This window comes from Myzus persicae, unplaced genomic scaffold (genome assembly GCF_001856785.1).
Source record: "Myzus persicae strain clone G006 unplaced genomic scaffold, MPER_G0061.0, whole genome shotgun sequence".
Taxonomy (NCBI): Eukaryota; Metazoa; Arthropoda; class Insecta; order Hemiptera; family Aphididae; genus Myzus; species Myzus persicae.
Window position 1 is genome coordinate 97462 of NW_019101969.1, and position 21588 is coordinate 119049.

The 21588-nt window shown below is 32.3% G+C and overlaps 2 protein-coding genes across 4 annotated transcripts in view; one reads left to right on the forward strand and one right to left on the reverse strand.

Moving 5' to 3' along the window:
• LOC111030872 (monocarboxylate transporter 10) overlaps positions 1–21588 on the reverse strand; it is a 342552-nt gene that overhangs the window by 44238 nt on the left and 276726 nt on the right. The gene's annotated exons all lie outside the window — the stretch shown is intronic.
• The window catches only part of LOC111030874 (acidic repeat-containing protein-like), a 23267-nt gene continuing 3162 nt past the window's right edge, over positions 1484–21588 (forward strand). The window contains exons 1-4 of the mRNA XM_022310579.1: positions 1484–2458; positions 2555–2773; positions 19875–19993; positions 21167–21514. Of these exons, the coding sequence (XP_022166271.1) occupies positions 2293–2458; positions 2555–2773; positions 19875–19993; positions 21167–21514 (852 nt within the window). The 5' untranslated portion in view covers positions 1484–2292. The remainder of the gene's footprint in view (positions 2459–2554; positions 2774–19874; positions 19994–21166; positions 21515–21588) is intronic.

A 21588-nucleotide genomic window follows, 5' to 3' on the forward strand; every position in this document is an offset into this window, starting at 1 on the left:
AAGGCCTATTGGCTACTAGTCATTATTCATTACAATCACAGTGTTTTATCTTATTTTAAGCTATTCGTGAAATGTGGAGGTACACTATAATAATTATGGACGATCCTTATCAAACTAACCTTTTCCAGAACATGTTTTAGGACGCTTACTGTATACGGATGACGCAGAAAGTGAATTACGTCCCAACTCCCAAGACCCCTCTTTCATACGTTCCCGAATTGCGTCCTGATATTATTTAAGAACTACACTAATTAGTAATTACTAATACGTCCAATGTAAATAAATTCTTTACCAGAAATGATATTTTGTGACTTTTTTGTTATTATTTATAATATTATATTATACAATTATTATATTATATTATACATTGCGTTTTAGTATTTTTGTTTGACGTTTATATTCAAATATTAAAATCAAATTTGAAAAAATACAGATAAATAATATATAGGTAAGGTTTAGTTGTTAAAATATAATATTAGGTGTATAATAAAATTATTATTTATATAATCAAAGCGAGTAATTTTTATTATTTTTAGGTTTAATCGATTGTCTTCTTTCTTAAACATTTTTTATCACATACTTCGGATTGATGAAAGTGTAATTTTATAATCAGATAATCGTATAATATATTAAAAGTAAAGTCAATTAGAAAAATCTGGATGCAATTCGTATTTCATTTATCGCCAATTTTTATATCAATCCGTACTGCGATAAAGTGAGCGAATTAAATTTTAACTTAGAAGTTGGTTATATTTACAAGTAATTTCACTTTAATACTCTAGTTATACTAGACCCGTTCAGTTATTAACTATATAATAAGGTTCTTTTAATAAATTATCACTTATCATTATTATTACTCTTATAATGATTTTGTATAGACGCTACTTGCTTAAGACGTCGGAACGATCAGCCAATCATAATTTATAGTTGATGGGCTTGATAGACTGCGTCACACACTAAACCAACTAGGCAACGTTACACTTCATGTTTTTTATTGGTCACAAAATAATATATTTTGTCATCATATTATATAAAATGTTTAGGTATAAGTTAATGCGTCCAAAATCGTATTTCATACATAAAACGCTTCCCCTTTAATTCGATTCAGTAACAGTTGGAATGTTTAGTATTCGAATGTTAATAGACCACCCACAAAAACGAAACCTTTTGATTATTGTATTTGGACAACATTTAATACCCCGCTTTGCCTTTATCCGAGGGGTTTCATTGTTCAGTTTCAAACCCTACTAAGAATGCATCTCTATATGCGATGTAGCCGTAATATATCGATGTATACGATCTCAAAGTAGTGTCACACACGTTTACCAAAGTAAATGTAATACATTGGACGAACGTGAATGCTCTGTAATATTTAAAAAACTCCAAGTATTTTCGTCGATAGCTGACAATATTATTTTTTAAATTTATCCTCTACCACTTATATAAAATTTTATTTTTTTTAATTGTTCGCTAAGAAATGATATCAAAATATGGAAATTAATAGTATCGTTGTTGATTGACATCAGTATTTTATAATTCAGTCGGTATTAAATTGCTATTTATTACGTTATGAAATTAAATATGCAACATTAAGCAAATCTAATGAATGCAATTTAATCCAAGTATAATGAATGATGCTTATCTTTCAACAAGATTTTTTCTATTAATTTCTTCCATTTTTTCCAGTATTTAATAAACGCATAATCAAAATATCAAATACAAATTAAACAAAATAGTACCAACATATAAATGCTTATAATAAGAGATATTAATACAAAAAACATGCCAAGCACGGTGTAAAATGGAGGAATATATTTTTGTCCTTGTTGTGGAATGTCAACCGAATGAAAAACCGGCAGACGAGAGCGCTACAGGTGTTTTACTAGGGGTGGATGCGTCGTTCGAAAAAACCTGTTTTAGACCGTCTGCAAGGCGCCCTCGCTGCTATATTTCACTCAGATTTAATGATACTACATGTAAACAATTTAGTTTTTATCAAACATTTTATTTTGTAACGACTTAAAAATATGTATAAGAAGTATTCTTTTCTGAAATATTTGAAGGTCATATGAACCACCCCGTATAGGTTCATTGTATCTCAATGCTATTCAATATTTGTTACTCCCACCACCTTTCCCTTCCAAATAATAACCCTGAACCGCAGGGTGCATACTCGTATGTTCTCAGTCTTCAGCCAACAACTGTGTAGACGTGTAGTGTGTACAAGGTTTCTATCAGGTTTATATACATTTCTTCTTTTATTTTTAAAACTGTGTGCGTAATTTTTTTAAAATGACCAAGTTTCAATGTGGATTTTGTGGAAAAAATTATCAACGTAAATCATCTTTGATTACACATTTGTTAATCCATAATCCTGAAGTAACAATAATGTGCGGAATATGCTCAAATAATTATGCTCATGTGTGGTATCTCGTTAGACACATCGAATCAAAACACGGTAATATCACATAATATTTTATTGTTAAATAAATATTTAATCCATAATTTTATATTATTTAAGTTATTTATTTATTTATTTTTAAAAAAAAAATAGGCTATGCTAATGGAACTGAAGAATTTAAAAAAGCCATGTTGGTAGACATGGATGCATTAATAGAACAACGTAAATCGGGTAGTAAGCCAGTGGAGCCGAAATTGGTTGCCGCCAATGAAGCAATCACACCACAGACGCCGGGTCCATCCTGCAGTGGATTCAAAGCCGACCTCAATAAGAAGACCAGTGCAGACTCTCAATCATCAGGGCTTGAGCAACGTAAGTTCTACACCAACAACAAACTTGATGCACCCTCCTAATAAAATTTAAGGGTATTGTAGTTTAGTCCAACAGTCACGAAATTGTGTTTTAATAGCGGACATTGTTCTCAGGTGTAGCGCAATTCCGCTATATAAACCATTATTTTCTTCATTAAAATGTATAGTAGTGGATTTTTCACTTTAAAAATAAAAACGTGAAGCCTTTTCATTGTTAATCATCGTAAATAATTGGGTTATTTTGAAAAACCACGTGTGAATTATATAATTTTTCGTTTGACACCAAACATCTTATTCAATGCAACAGTGACGTCGTTTGCAAGTGAATCGGTAACTCGGACGCCGCGGCAGTCGTTCGCGTGGCGCATCAGTTGCTGTAAGGCTACCAAAAATACCACCATTGACCCTTCTCAAATTACATACGTTGTTCTATATCACTAGGTATCGTTGAGGGTGCGTCTCACACCCGGCACATCCCAACCGGCTCCCGTCGAAAAAGGTTTATACTCTATTCCAAATAAGTTTGGAAAAATGTACGACGAAAACGCGTCCGGTTTCGGCGGTTTCGCGCAGGTATGTCACGTGATCTGCCGGTGGCGAGCGCTGTTGTCGACGATCCGGTTGTATACAGCCTGACTGCATTTTCTCAACCGTCAACACTTCGCTTGCCTACGTCCTGTCGAAAACGTGCTCCGCGTATACGCACATTCATCGAACCTGCTTTCGGCGTTTTTATTTGTTTGTTAGTTTGTTTTATTTAAACAATTTATTTTTTTTTAATTTGATTTTACAAGATGAGTGATAACGAGCTCTTGTTATTTTAACAGACCGTATACACGGCGGTGAGCTCCAGCCGCCGACCGATCACGACGAATGCCGAATCCGTAGCCAATCACAGCGTACCCGCATGCGCGATTTTTTCCAAACTTATATGGAATAGAGTATACGAACAGATAAATTCGATAACAGCTGACGATAATATTGATATACCACTGGTATACTGTATATCGATGTATAATTTAAATTTAATCGAAAATATCGGACACATTGATAATATTAAAAATATCAAAACATTGAACATATTATATATACCGACATTAATATTAAAAATATGTTCCGAGTGTTCAGCTTCCCTTTCTTAAATACAATGATTTGATATAATTGAATTCAAATTTAATACCATCCATTACAGCGACCTCTTAGACAAATAATGTACAACGGAACGGCATACACTTACCCGCCTTTTTAACATTTCATATACAAAATATAGCTTTTTAAAACTTCTATAATTTACTTAGAATATAACCTTAAAAAAACAACAACAACACAGTTTTAAACACTCTTTTGAGACAGTCCTAAGTCTGCATGAAGTGAGAAGGAATTTGTGTTGTAAAAAACTGAAGCCGTTTTTGAATTTGCCTGATCGTAGAACCTTTTTCGAAAAAAGCCGTTGTGGATCAATCTTTTTGTAATAAGGAGCCGTTTGGGAAAAATTGTAGCTTAAAATTAAAATTGTTCAGTGATCACATAATATGATAGTATCGCCTATACTATTAAATAATAAATATAATATTTAACTAATATTAATGTATAATATAATATCTTAGTTCTAATATATTAATAATTCCTCGGTTAATGAAAATAATTTACCTTAATAATTTATATAATACTAGGTATATGTAACTAAACAAAAAAAGGATACAGAGTGATTTACCAAGCATGCGCTTCCTAATAATTGCCTTTTAAAAATGAATTTATTGTAATTCCTATTTTTGTAATTTTTAAATATACTCAGGCAATTTTTTAAAACTTGTGTGTATGTAATTAACATTTATTTAGAGGAAACATTTTAAGTAACACAAATAATTTCCATTTTAAATTTTAAATTAAAAATTATCCTTTCCAAGGCAGCGCTAAATATGTTTTAATACTGGTACACTGGTTAATTTGGTATATATTTATAAGTATAGTGTAGAATTTTCTATTAGAATTATTAGGATATTATATAATATTTATATAATATTTGATATTGTTAATACCAGCATATTATATGATAACACTGATAAAAAAAAAGATAACATTTTGGTGCCATAATTGATTGTATTTATAACGATCCCTCACACCACTATAAAATTAGTGTAATAACACTTCCGCCATAAATATCACCAAGTTAGCCACCTGTGCATCTGATCTTGCGTTAACGCGTAAACTTTTGAATCAAAACTCTTTCATAATAAATTAATAATAAAGGGAAATATGCACGTACCTACACAGTTTGTGAACGCCTGGCTATATCGACTCGTCATTTGGTGGCACAAACAAAACTTTAGAGTAGTTCTCAGTTATCACGCTTTTCTTTATTCAAGAAGTTGTTTTAGGGAGGTGGTGAAAGCGGCGCCTCATGGTAAAGGGTGTTCGGAACCAGTTATTTCATACTATTATCAACAAATTCAAAAAATCATCTATTTTACAGTAAAAATGTGAGATATAAATTTGAAAAAAGATCAAGTTTGCATAGCTATATCAGGACCCTCTTAAGTTGAGAATTAACTAAGCATTTTAAAAGCATACTAAAAAAATCACAAACTCGGAATTTGATCAAAGTGTCAAATGTTAGCCCACATCTTATATCTGAATTCGGCGAACGGGAGTGTTATTTTTTCGTCCACCTTTTGATAACAATAATAAACACGTGTATAGCAGAACGAGAGTGAGTGACACGTGTGCGTGATCGTCCGTCATGATAATCGGATCTGATACCACAGTAAGAGTGCAAGCTTATAATATTATATAATTGTATTACATTCTGTGCTTAAGTGTGCGGTTGATCCGTGTTTTCTAATGGAAATCGTAATAATACGTCTGAGCAGCAGCATTAGCTATAGAGTTTCGACCGTATGATGATTATTTCAATCGTACGTTATATTTCGTACAATATCATTATGAGGACGGACCGCCGGACGGACTACACTCCGCCCGCACCTCCTACCATATTGCCATACCACCCACCTGCCGATTTTACGAGTGCCCTGGAGCTATATCGCAGATCCGTTTAATTTCAACGTCGTTGTTGTGAGTTATGTATACTTACTTAATATTTTATGCCACGAAACGTCACCGCTGTGGACACACACACACAGTATGTTATAGATATTATTATAATATGCGTCATGTTCGACATTTTTTATCGGTATGATGATTCGATAAAAACAGTTAGTGCTTCGGAACTTATAACGCTTTTACGATTCGACGCACCATAATAGAGGATGAGAAATTATTATAGTTTTTACGGCTAAACATTTTAAAACATTGAACAGATATTACAAAAATCTTCAGGGTATATATATCCTATACAAATTATATTTTTCGTAATGAACCTTTTGTATTTCTCTGTAGTCTATCGTCTGTGAACTCGGATTTTCTTGATAACTCGTCAATACGTAGTATAAACTTAAGTATTTTGTTTAGTTTTATTATTGCCTATTATTATATAATTGGGTCAACATGTTTAATATGTATTTTTAATTTAAATTTAAATTTATAATAATACGAATAATATTTATTTCAATTTGAAAATTATAATTTATCATATTAATTTAAATATCTAGTTAAATTTAAACTATATTCATTAAATAGTTAATTGTATATTAAAATTAAAATTGTGCGTATCATCTATAGCTGTTTATTTGACTATACATCAATGTTGAAGGTCTTACAGCAATTTTTCGTTTTAAATTGTTTCGAATATTTTGTTTCTTAAAGAATTCAGAAGAATCCGGTTCATGAGTTCATGACAATGATTAATTAAAACATTTTTATTTTCTAATAACACCGATCAAATTGTCTTAAAATAACATTTACATATCTTATTTGTACAACTCCGATGCTCAACGTTATATTGGCCAACATTTAGTGTATTTGAACGCATACCTACTTACAATAGGATACAATCGAAACATTAAGGTTGGGAGGGGGGAAGTAATCGTTCACCTGAGTTTGGGACGCAATCTGATTCTGAGGTCAAAAGCTAATATATATATATCATTTAACGAAGTATTTACATTTCGAGGAGAGCTCCATAAAACCATTACTATCATTGCTCCTGTTGCGATATAGAACGTTTTAAGCATTGCCTATCAATGTTCATTAAATATCGACCACAAGTTTACAGCGCATTTCAATGATATAATTATAATTACGAGTGAGTGACCCGTAGTCTGTACAATGTTCGATTTTTAACACTGCTAAAATAACGTGTGGGCGCGCGTTAAAGTCTCAATACACAAAATCATTTTATTACATATTATACAAATATTTAAACAAATTAGAAGCTTAAGTTTCGTCAGGTTGTGGTATGGATATTGTCATACTATAACATTATCCTAAAATGTCGGTTGGGTACATTGTGAAGTTTTAAGAAGAAAAATATTATTTTGAAATTCTCCAATAAAAATAAATCGACTTAACATGTATGCTACATTATATAGCACATGGCGACTGGCGAGTATACAAACTCATTCTCGTTGTACATTTTTCAACATTTTTTACATTCGTTCAACTCATTCTACATTTTTTTCTTACTCCACCATTACAACAAGGAAGCATACATTTTACAATTAGTATGGATATATAATATACATAGTAGAAACGCAAAATTACAATCACAATCATAATAACTAATAACAAAGATGCGTACAACTTGTTTTAGTAGGATTATTTTTATTGGGAAACTATTCTATAATTCCTGAGTAAATGTGCATAAAAACGACTTGTGAAATTATTTTATTCTAAAAAATATACTGGCTACGATCTAGCTCCAAAAATATACTTTTTATAAGAAACAATTGTTTTTCAATTATTTCTATATCTGCTATGAATCGGGAAGATAACGTAATTTTATATTTTTATTCTTGTGGAACCACTTATTGTATCTATCGTAAGAATCCGACCTGTATAATATTAGAACGTGTTGTGCTCGCGTAACGTCTAAGTTCATTAAGCGCACCTCGCCAAATGTGTACAAAGCAAATTTAGCTACAGAAAAGTTATTAACTGCAAAAAAACACAAAAATGTTTTATTATAATCCATACAATCCGTACTCTAAATCTTGAATAACTCGTGGCGTATTTTTGGAGTGGTGGTGGGGGGGGGTGTTATTAAAAAAATATGTTTTTACCAATCATGCAGGAACAATATTAATCTGTTCTTGTGGATCCACCGACGTTGCTGCATCGTAAGTATCTGCGCGTGCTAATGTGTGTACGAGTTTGGGTAGTCCGGTAGAAAAAAACCATAGTAACGCGGCGAAAAAAAACTTAATACTTAAACAAAAAAACAGAACGGCCTAGATAAATACGTATAAGTTTTTTTTAACGACGCACGACTGACATAATAACCCGCTATCAAACGGCGCCGCCCCCGGTATCGTATATCTCCACCACCGGGATACGTAATATTATTATTATTATTATAGTGTCCCCCGAGCTGTTTACGCATGCCGTATAATATAAATTTTAAACGGGTTACGATATCATTTTTGTTCACGTGGTTTTTTTACTCGTTTGTTTCATCCGATCGTGTCCGAACACCCGACGGCCCGCGCAGCTCGTTAGCGACCGACAAATAAGATAATAATTACTCGGAACGTTTTAATCTGTCCGCTGGTTTTACACACACACATACACACACACACACACACACACCGACACACCCACACACCAACACGCACACACACACGCAGGTCACGCAGGCGCATTCAAATATACATATACGATATACCTACCTAACGATATCCGAATCGACCGAACAGTTTTTAACTCGATGTCATAATACTGGTTAAGTTTTAGTGGTTTTTACCCTGTATACCAGTATATTATTATAACCTAATACCGACAACATACAATAGTACAGCCTCGGACCGCGGGCCGTACGGAAACGCGTCGATATAGGGTAAATAGGCTAGGTTAGGGAGTGCATACCGCCTTAGATTATTGAATCCATCCCATCCTTCTAACCCCGAAACATATACTGTATTATATTATATTCGACTTACCGCTTTGAAGTCGCGGATCACATTGCGTTATCGGCAGTGTCTAGGTATACAACTAAATATACGTAGTATACAATGATTCATGTAGCTAGGGCTGGGATTTGAATACCTTAAATAAAATCAAAATTGCCTCAAAATCTGAACTTTTTTTTTCTTATAGAAAAAAAAACTAATATAATGGAAACTAGCAACAAGACGATAAATAAAGATGTTATTTTTGTCCCTTAAATTATATTATCGGGTCGAGTGTTATTACATAATATCTACTACACATTTGACACCATATCACTACTATAAATACACACATACCGCCGTGACTGGTTATTAATGCAATAAAAAATCGTGTACCAACTACAATTGATGTTAGGTTTAGCTTTACATTAAATTGTTAAAAATGTTCTAGAAACTTGAAAAGTGGAATTTTTAAAAAAATTCAAAATAAAAACATCATTTAAGTTTCAAGTACCTATTATAAACTAATCAGGATCTTCTAAAATAAGATTTGACTGATGGATATGTATTTTAGAAAAACACTAGGGAGACATTATTGACATCGCATCAAATTCCCAGATTTAATTATAATAGCTTTGGTACATCGAGTGTATAGGGTGTGGGCATAATAATATTACATAATGATGCTCGGGCGCTCGGCAACGGTTATTACGACCGAAATAGCTATCACAGTATCACGTCCTTATACAGATCTTGCCGACGACAGCGCGGTTTTTGTGGTTTTTTGGCGTACACACACACAAACACTGACACAAACCCCAAAAATATAATAAACATTTACTTGTACAGATGCGTTCGGCGCGTAGAAAGGCAAAATACTATCATATTATATTGTTATAATAGTGTTATGCGTATCACAATAATAATAATACTATGTACCTACGTGTACACTGTAGTAGTGCCCTCGCACTGTCTGACCGCCGCGATATTATTATTATTATTATCACTATTATTACTGATATGGTTATTATAATATTTTTTTTTGTAAAGGAACGGGAGGAGGTGAAAAAAGAGCGAAAAAATGTATAGGTAGGTACCTAAACCTATGCGTTATAATAATAATACGTGTATAATGTAAATTCGGCCAATTATTAAGAGTGCCGAGATGTAGGCTGCTGATATTTGACACCGTATTATAATATTACATATTATTATTATTATTATTATTATTATTATTATTATGTGTATACGGCTCGCGAAGAAACTGGTCCGTCCCGAGGGGATATTCGCTTCTGCGGTTGCTCGGCATTTCAGGTTTCTTTTCCCATATACACGTACACATTACAATACCCATGTATTACGCGCGTACATATGCATATAGGTATACCTATTAAAATGCGTGTGCATCTTATACAAGTATACAACTGCCGCGGCCATATAACATTATATACCTGGTATAGTGTATGATAATAATAGTCTCTGGTCGCGTTGACGAAATGTCGTGTTCTCGCGGACGCGTGTCCGACTACGACGCCGATGGGGCGTGCGGCGAGTTCGAGATCGACCGCGGTCCATATTATTACTATCTATTATAATATATTTTTTACGCGTTCACAAAGACAATGGGTGCAGCAGCGGCAGCAATGCGTCCTTCGCCCGTCGGCCGCGGCCTTAATATTATTATTATTATTATTATTATTATTATTATGCTATAATAAACGTGCCTACTGCATGTTAATTTAGAGATGTGGAATTCACGGCGGTAAAACGGTTTTCGTTAAATTAATAATATCGCTAAACACCGCTGTCATCTTCTGCTCCGATTGTTATTTTTCTTACAGTTTTCCCGAGAATGTACGATATCCATACCTCGTTATTTTATGTTCAATTACTTATCTTTTCTTTCATTTAAAATGTGTGACTGTACAATATAATATTCCCCCCTCCTATTTTCAATGGTCTATACGGCCAATACCTAACTCAACACGTTTGTATTTAACTACAGTAAAATCTATAGTATATCGGTATATATTATATTCAGTCATAATATGCACATTAAATAAATAATAACAGTAGAGCACCTGAGTAAAAGTCACCAATGAATCATTACAACCGGATACTTGATCAAACTTAAATAAGTACTATCGTCTATCAACTTTTTATTAGAAAAATTGTTAAAGTTAATTGTAGCAAGTTGGCCGTATGTGCGTATGGTATATACAATAGTTGTACATTTTTGATGAAATTTTAAACCAATGCGGCCTTCGATGCCGATATTTTGCAGTGGACGAATAATAAAAGAATAGTTGTGTATACCTATAGAATAATAGAAACATTAAAAAAAAATTTTTTAAATTAAGAAGGTGTCACTCGATTTTGAAAACGGTAAAATAAACAAAATATACCGAGATCACGTCTCTACATATTAATATATATCTTTTAATGTTATGCTGTACCGACGTGTGTTCGATAACGTGTTACCAACACGGGTCACCGGTTAGATTTTTTTCGTTTATTTTCGCGTTCGTTTGTAACCATATAACTTAAAAAAAGATCACGAAAGTCATATACACCCCGCTGGGGACCGTAAAAAATAACCGATTCCGACGCGCCATCTGAGGCGGCCGACGCCCGTCATCATATCATAAATACACTATACACAATAATATTGTGGTACGTATGAGCAATATAACACATAATATTAATAATATTATACTTATCCGGAGTGAAAGAAAACTAACGTTTTTGCACCGACCGACGTTAATTAAACACTGGGCCTCAAAATTAAGGCACTCACTACGACCGCCGAGTACGACTCGAGTGTTATACGGTTACGGACGAACAAAAAAAAAAAAAATAATAAGAACGATATTAATACTCACTATGTTTCATCTGAAAATCCAATTAAAATCATTACATGCCCGAGACAATTTTTTTTATTCGCCGGACGTGGACTTATTAAAGTTCGCGTATACACGATATGTTCGATTTTCGCTTTGACATTAAAAATGCACATAAGTTATCGGTTAAGTTACGGTCGTCCCTCTCACTCTCTCTCTCTCTCTAATAATATACAATATGTATACAATTATACATTCGTTTTATTTCGTATTTTTTTTTTTTAAACACATGCACACAGATAAGAGAAAATGTTACAGGAGAACATAAATATACAAGTCGTGATAAAAACAACAAAAATATATTTTATTTACCCAGTTACGATCTCTTAAGATAAATACATATAACGGCGAGTCTGAGTTGTAGTCAATACATGTTTTCGAATTATTATTATTATTTTTTTTTTTTTTAAACCTTTTATCTTATATGAGATTATTATTAAATTTATATGTTATTTGAAATTATGAATACATGGCGATTGACGAAACATGTGCAAAATTATAAGATAGTTATATTTTTAATTTCTTGATATAATATGCAGTCATGATTATTGAAAGAAATTAAATAAAAAAATATTTTTCAGATACTTTTGTTAATTGTTTTCGCTATAATTTTAGTAGAAAAAATAAATTATTTATTATACACTGCCTATGTATAGTTTGAAATAAATTAAACAAATATATTTCATAAGTCTATTTTTATTATCAAAGATTATTTTTAAATTAATTAGTAGTATGCAATTGGGTTCCGGATCTCCCGAAAATCTACCAGTACCGATAATACAATGCTTCAAAAATCAAGGCCCGTATGAGGGACAAATCCTACAGATATATAAAAAAAAATTATGAATAACCATTTGGCATAACAATAGACCACGGTTTGACTATATTAATCATATTACCTGTCTATTACTTATAAGTTAAAAATTATAAAATCAAGTCATCTTTACACAAGCAATCATTATAATATTTAAGGATTAAAAATTGCATTAACTATTTTAAATAAACTTAAACACCAGCCTTAAATCTTAAATTAATTAATGATTATTATAGTTTATTAAATTGAGATCATTGTTTTTTTGCGCATGATAACAATTATTAGGTATTACAATTCATCCATACGAACACATTATTGAACATAATCGATACCAGACTACCTAGAAGAAGCCTCAATGAAAAGACAGCACAAAAATTAATATTACAAATAATTAATAACATAATGTAAACACGATTTACAAATGATTATTCGTTGAATAATGTACCTTTTAAATTCAGTTATTAATGTAACACTCTCAATGTAATTCGTATACAAGGCTAATAACTTTAGTTGTCTGAGTCTCGTAGTAAAAACGGTCTGAAATTAGTATATCTACGATACAATGGACTGCGGATGCGGTGGCCACGGTCACGGTCACTAGTTATTATAGTACACGACCCGTCAGGAATACCTAGACTGTCCGATAACCGTCATCCGCGTATGATTAGCGCCGGTCGCGTAGTGATCTCACAGTCCACACACATAACAATTACGGGTAATTAACGGCGATTTCGTGACACGGTCGATCAACTGGGATTTTGAGGTATGATAGTGACACAAATAGCGACGATCTCGCCACAAAATAAAGGACTGTTTGCTGCAGTTTTGCGGTATTTTAACGGTCCTCGGATTGCGCTCAACGACGATTTCAATGATAATATTTGTGACATTCCGACTCCAATTTTATCCACGCTACACCCACTAAAGCCAAGTCTAGACCGGGCCAAGCTCATGCCTGTCAAAACTCTTTAGCGATTTGTATTTGTGTTATACAGTAACTACAGCACCGACATTGTTGTACAGTGGCGACGGTGGTATTCATTATAAGCTGGCTTATATTATGTACCTAATGCGCGACGGAAGCAAAAACCCTTACACAATGGCATTTTATTGTCCTTGGAAAGCGCTATACTGAAAAAACTGAATTACTTACATTAAAAGATATTGAATCAAAATATGTTTATATATTCTACTAAAAACTAGATAAGCACATTTCGATTATTAAATTATAATAGTATGTTATAAAGCGCGCAAATTGTAAAAATGATCCTAATGTTATTTACTCTTTGTTGTTTAGGCTATAGCATGAATAGATTATATAACATAGANTATATTATAGGTAATTGAGAATCGTTAAAAGAATTGAGAATTGAGATTAGTAATTCAACTCATTCAAGTGAAGTGAAGGTGAACCGAGTTGATTGATTAGGTAGACTAAAAGTTCCGCTGAAAGCGCTAGCAGTCACGAGGTTTTTGATAAGAACATTGCACGGTCAAAAAATTTTCATCGTCGTGCAACCATAGTATCTATAGCCGTGACGAAAACCCACAACAGACCGATGATTTCATGTTTTATTTGCTCAAAGGTTTCCTCACGTCGGGATAGCATATAATTAGGTACATTCAGAGTAGACACAGTAATGTTAAACTGAATATTTTTTAAAACCCGGAACTACTTATTAATTATTCTAAAAACAGGGCTCGCCAAAAAATACTTATGAATTCGTCAACACCATTAAAATATATGTAAAAAGCAGTGAAAAGCGTCAATAATCATCAAACATTTTGAATAAATACCATTTTATCAAAACCTAAATCGCTAGCTACCAGAGCTGGATTGATATACAAAATAATATATTAAAACAAACTGGACATAATCATTATATTTTGAGGTTTAGAACACCATATTGGTTCATATAGCGTGGTATAGAGCTAAAGCCGTGTAGGAGACTTTACACTATAATATCGTGTCGTCCATAGTAATTTAACACGTCGTGTTTAAATCCAAGTGTTTCAATACTGGCCAAATCCTGTGAAAATATCTTTTTTAAATATCTTTTTAATATAAGTACAGCGTGTTGCCACAGTAAAATTTAAAAAATATCAAACTTATCGACTTGTGATTGCAGTGGTCGAATGGTTATTAATTATTTTGTAGTGATACTCAGTGTTTAAAACACGGAAGGTCAAACTGCCTATCCTCTAATGCTTTAACCGTGTTCTAAACCTCTAAACATTTCTAACAAGAAACTGTGATCAAACAAACAACACAACGAAATATATTATGGACGACACGATAGTGTATAATGGTGACTTTATTGCATCAGAATTCGGAACGGCAAGTTATCCATCTGCGGCACTTGTATTATAAACATAATATTATCAGGAACCTATTATACGGCCAAAACGTGCTCTCCCGTCTACATTTAGGTCGATTATAATACGATTTTCAATAGAAAAATCGGCTTCGGTATACATTAATATTGTGTGTGTGTGTGTGTGTGGGCCAAAAGCAAAGTCGTATAAACTCGGCCGGTAAGGGTGCAGGGTCCTGCGGCGGGTCACCGCGTGAAATACACCGGATCCGAAAGGTTTCCCACCCTCTCACGGCGCGGACGCGTCGTCGGCGGCGCTTGTGGAGGGGTGGCGGTAGGTACGGTTCTCACCCCCTACCCCTCGCCGTGTTAATAATTTAAACGATACGACCGGGCGACCGGCCAGCGTCCGCGATGATTTGCGATATTTCCCGGTCGGATGACGGCTGGCCGGTGCCCGGGCAAAGGGCACATATTATTATATAGATCCTTTTCGATATATTGAACTTTACTTTCTGGTTCTGCGTGCGTGTTCCGAACGAATAATATTACGCACGTATATTTTTATTTTTAAAAACACACCCACACACACACACACACACACACACACGTGCACACACACACGTGCACACACGACCGCGCTAAACCGACGAAATTATAGCTGAGGTATAACCCGGCGTAATGGCCGAAGAAAATATTTATTACCTATGAGTGTATTATATGTGAGTCTCCAATATATATAAATACGTATACATATTATATAGTATGAGTAGGAATATAAACGAAAAGTAAGTCAAACGTTGTAGAGAACAGTGAAAAAAGTAGGTAATAATGATAATAATACCGTACACTCGCGCCAGTATATAATATAATATAATATGCATGGGGTAATATGGTACACTATAATATTATAAGTTATAACTTTCCAATAACACCTCCATGCCTTCCACGCAGTCTTCGATTTATTTTTTATAATTAGATATTATAATAACGCTTATAAGTTATAATATCTCAGAACGAATATTATCAAATCACCTCCGGGCGTGGTATTATTATTTACTCGTTTATTCGTTAGATTTAATTGTTATTGCGGGTACTGCTATGCGATGTGATTAAAGCTATGGAAATTGTTTTATAATTGTACACTTTGAAAATCGAACAACAACAAAAACACTAAATCTCCAAACAAAACAACGCTACTCTAGAATTATCTGATTAAGATGCTAGTTTTTCTATAACGATAAATTTATGAACATAATTTCATAGGTACCGAATAAAATCTTTAAAACGTGTATGCAGATAATATTTATAGAGGTATTCTGAAAATATGAGTCAAATAGGTCGTTTATAATATTAATATAAAACTATGAAAGATACAACTAAAGCCAAACATATTATTTTTTTTTTTAAATTTAAAACGTTATATTCCGATAATAAGATTTTTTGTTTTCGTCAGGTAGGTATAGTTTTATATGTTGTTCCTACAATGAGTATATAATACACAGTTTCGATCAAAAGTGGAAGAGTACGCGTACGCACTATGCACATTTTATTTTAATGTTCTTTATCGTTAAAGATAACACTGTACCAAAGTAAAAAGGTTGTTCTTGGAAAACAATATGAAAAAACATGATCCAAAAAGGGTGTGGTATATTTTTTGAAGTGACAACGTTTTAAATTCATTATATACTTCAAATATAATTAAGATAATGAGACGGACAAATATTATAATACAATTCGTGCTATTGCGAGCTAACGTTATAACATAATATATTAGTATTTAATATAAATATTTTCTTTTTTTTTTTTCAAAAACGACCACTTATACACTGTATAGTTACGTAAAATACACAAATGTTTCATGAAAACATTTCACACTTTACGATAATATCTTTATAAATGTATTTTATAGGAATCGGTGTAGTTGTTTATTTGCCAGCCGTGTAATATACTCCGAGGGAAATGCACACGCGACTATGCGAGTGCCTATAATATTACTTGTGCGAAAATACTTTATAATCGTACAATAAAAGTTTTACTAACTTATTGTCTACAAACGTTTTTATAATCCATTTAATGTATACCCGGTACATATTTTTATATTACTTATAAGATATTATCCAATCCGCTGGCAAATTAGCGGCGATTAAAACTTAAAGGATTATATTATTAAATAATTAGAAAACATTATAATACAACGGACAAACTATATCGTAATTTTCTTATAATCGGATTCCTCGATCACGGTGTTTTGACTCGGCCATAAGGAGATGGATAAATAATTGGACGAGAACAGAAAATGTGTTGAAAGATCAAATCTACGGGCCCAGTTTAGACTTGCCGTGAGTTAAGTTATTGAGAAGAAAAAAGAGATACAAACCGTCGGAGATGCTGTTCGCGAGAAGAAGTCATTAACTTATTACGTCGATATAATCAGCAAATTGCCCTAGACGAATTGACGTTGCTCCTTCATGAGGATAAGCCATTACTTCAGCTAATATCCACCGTTTAAATTACACTTCGTAAGCACAGACGTGTTATTAAACTATTAAAAATAAAAATAAAAAAACCGCAAGCATCGAAACGCTTATTAACAATAATAATACTGTTGAAAATCGTGTAACCGGTAAATAAAATAAAAATATAAGGCTTAATATTAAATTAAGATTGCGAAAACGATTTAAACAAAAATGATTTTAAAATTACAGTGGCTGTGAAGATATGATGGAGTTAATGGTCTGAAAATAAATTTAAATATGTTTTATGAAATAATCACGTAGCACTTAGGCGAAAATATGTGCAAGTTTCAAAAGTATTGCTTTGATGGCTGGTTGAAAAAAATATAAAACATATTAAAAGAATTTATAAAGTAAATTATAAAAATCAATTCCTACAGACTAGTAACGAAGATTCAAAACCATGTTTATGTTAACAATCTTAAATTCGTTAATAGTCAATAAAGTATTATTATGTTAAGGCACCCGTCAGATTAACCATACTAATGTGATAAAATAAATATATTTTTGGTAAAATGCTTTTGAAAATTTGAATAAATTATACAAAAATATATTTGAGTCCATAGTATCGTTTATAACAATATTATTTTATATATTATATAAACTAATTTTAATTTAATTAAAAGCGCTTCGAAAATAATAACATTGGTTATACGTTCACGTTTTATGGTCGTATGTGATATTCTTCTATTATAATATTTTATGGAAGCACGTATTTGTGCAAAACTGTACACGCACCCGAAATCTCATTATTATTTTTTATTAAAAACCCAAAGGAAGAAGAATATTTTTTACGAAATGAGGAAAGCTACATTTTAAAATTTAAATCCATGATTTTCATCCTTTTAGTGAAATGGGACTTACCACTTTATCGGTGTTACGGGATCTGTATATTGTAATATAGTAATACTCATATATTATATTTTATTTGACGAATATTTTGATCTTAATGATTTTAAATACGTCAATATTGTCGAATAATTGTATTTTTATTGTTCTGATAAAACTACACATCATGATAATATAATCATAATATGTATACACATTTCATTGCTATATATTTTAATATTTTGTACTATTAGCTTAAAAAACTGGTAGGTATTGATTTGAATTTTTTATGATTTATAAATTGTAATATAATTCTTGTGGAACCCTTTTTAAAAATATTATAACACGTAGGACGTAAGTAGATTAGCACTCTAGAGTCGATTTCGGAATACATATATTATTAATTTTGTACCTGTCTTGTGTAAATCGAGTTCGACTATTGGATTCAATGTGACATAATAAACTCACGAGCTCGAGGTCCGTTCGTCTATAAGTAATATTAAATAATATTATGTGGGCATAAGATTCGTGGTTTTGTGGTAAATATGCTCGCGCACACGGATTACCGTACTTAACGAACTTCTATTGCTAGACCTATTATGCTAGTCGCCTGAGCACAACAAAGAGAACCGACAACGGGAAATTAAAATATAAAGAAAAAAATGAACGGTTAAAATATGATAATTTCTTAGAAATTGTTAACAGAAATACCTACCGGCGGACGCCGTGTATATAGAGCGAGTGAAACAGTTTGCTGTACATTGTATTATTCAACTGGGTTGTTGAGAGGAAGAAAGATAAAAACGAAATAATAATATTGTCGATTTTGCACGTCATGTACTTGGTGTTTACCAAACAGAGAATGATGTCCACATCCAAAAAAAAATTGTCAATTATCCTTGTATTATTAAAAGTACCTACACCTTTTCGTCGGCACATCTGAGCTGTTGGGTCCAAAGTACTGTAGGGGCTAATCGCAGGTACTAAATTGGTTGAATCTAGGATTATTGCAGGTACTTGACTAGTTGTGTCCTAATTTTTTTCAGATAGTACCAAACTAGTTGGATCATACATTTTTTTAGGTATACACTATAGTTTGGTCCCAAATATTTTTGATGAGTTCTACACCGTACTGACATTTTAACAGACTTGAGAGTCTACTAAAAGTGTAGTTAAAACTGGTTTGTACAGTTTCTTTTTTAAAATTTCTTTGCTATAAATTTCGTATACATTTTTACCAACACAAAAGTATTTTTTTACACAATATTTTATTTTTATTTAAATTATTTAATATGTATTTTTTTATATACTTTGATATTTAAAAGAAGTTTTTTAGGAGTTTTCATCGTAGTACATTTTATGAACCTATAATATATAATTATTATGATATAAATATTTAATAACACCATGTTCTTGATTACTTTAGTTTTATTATATCATAGTTTTTAAGAAAATATTATGCAATGGCATTTTGATAAGTCAAAAACCTTAACTGTTATCGCGTTTTAAGTGTTCATTTTTCAATTTCGGTTTATAGTTTTCTTAATAATCTCGAATTAAAAATAATACAAACTGTAATATAGTAAAAAGGGGTAGGCGATAAAAAAATGTAACCTTCGTATTACAATATCTATCTAAGTCAATTTTTTTTTTGTAACTCCAAACTTTGATTTATTGATGTTCCATTATACATATTATATTAAATTAATGATAATGTTATTCCGTAGAAAATATGCGTGTAAAGGTATCATCTAACTTCGCAGTTGATGAAGATATCTCGCCCGAAGAAAGTCATTCGGATAGTATGTCCAGTCAAGAAAATATCTCTGAAAGGAATGTTACAAATGTAAGTATGCCACTGAGGCGTGTTATTGATAAATCATTATAGTTTATACCAGTAATTTAAATCTTTTTGTACCAGCGTGTCAAATACAAATTTTGGTTGGATTTTGTTTTCCATGAGTTTCAACAAGTTCGATAACCCTTCAATTTTTTTTCAAAAAATTTAATATTATCAAACTTTAACACATTCGTGTATGACACTAAAATAGTGTGCGTGTGTCACTATGTAACATCACGCGTGTCGTAGGTTCGCCATCTCTGGTTTATACATTTGAATCGCATAGATATTTAGTCGAAATTTTAAATATGTCTCAAAAGTCAAAGTCTATATATATATATTTTATTTATTTAATTTGATACAGGAAAATACCATAATATAATATTATGATATTATAAAAAAACAAATATTGAAAGTTAAACGTTATTAATTATAGTTTAATGGTGATGGACTGGTGCTAATTGTGATCTAAAAGTTCGCAAAGCATATTATTATTGAGATAACTGTAAAACGGAAGATATATTATTATATAATATTCTCATTCTAATACCTAACAAAAAATTTGCTGCACCAATAAACTTAAGTACAATATTATGTTTGGCCACATTCTCATTTTGTCATAGCTGTTACACATTATGTTGTTATATTTTTTTTTTGTTTTTTTTTAAAGTAAATCATACAAATTAGGATAACTGCAAAGTAACTGCGTTTATCTATAGCTCGCAAAATTAAAAAAATAACAATAATAATAATAATAATAATAGCATGTTATAAAATAGTGTCGTGGCGTTGCAATGAGACACACAACTTGAGACGGGTTTCGTCATCTTCAGTCAAGTAATACGGTTTTGTATATTGTCTTTTATTTAAGAGTCTGTTTTATCACAGAATCGTTATCATGCTCGGTGATCATGATGATGGTTTTGCACTTTTGTGGCAAATGGTATAAGAACAGACAAATCGATGGATGATAATAGACATATCAGTATAAATTGACCAAAGATGAAGAAACCCGTTCAAAGGTATGTGTAATGCAAAGCTACGGAACTCTAAATTATTTAATTAGGTACCCATGTGTTTTAAATTTTAGCTTTCGACTAACCGCGGTGATAACAGTTATACTGTCACCCATTGTGATTCACTTGTCTAATTCAATACTTAAAACTTAAATTCTATTAGACAAACTCGGAATCATCAAATGACGAAGACAACTCCGAAAACGGCGATGATCACAACGACAACAGCCGAGAAGAAAGCGACAGCGACAGTGCCACCGACGACGACGACGGCGACGACGACGACGATGACGACGACGACGACGATGACGACGAAGACGACGACGACGACGACGACGACGGCGACGGCGACGCCGACGGCGATAGTAGCGACAGTGGCGTTAAGAGCGGTGACACTGTGTTTAATAGTTGCACCTACAGTAGGGGTGCTGATAACAGTGAAAGCATTCGTATTGATGACGGCGAATTTATAATCGTCTTCCCTAACATTAATGAAATAAGTGATCAGCCGGTATGTATTACGTACTGTTCACTATTTTTATCATCGATATTATTTTATTACATATTTTTTTTTTTTTTTTTTTT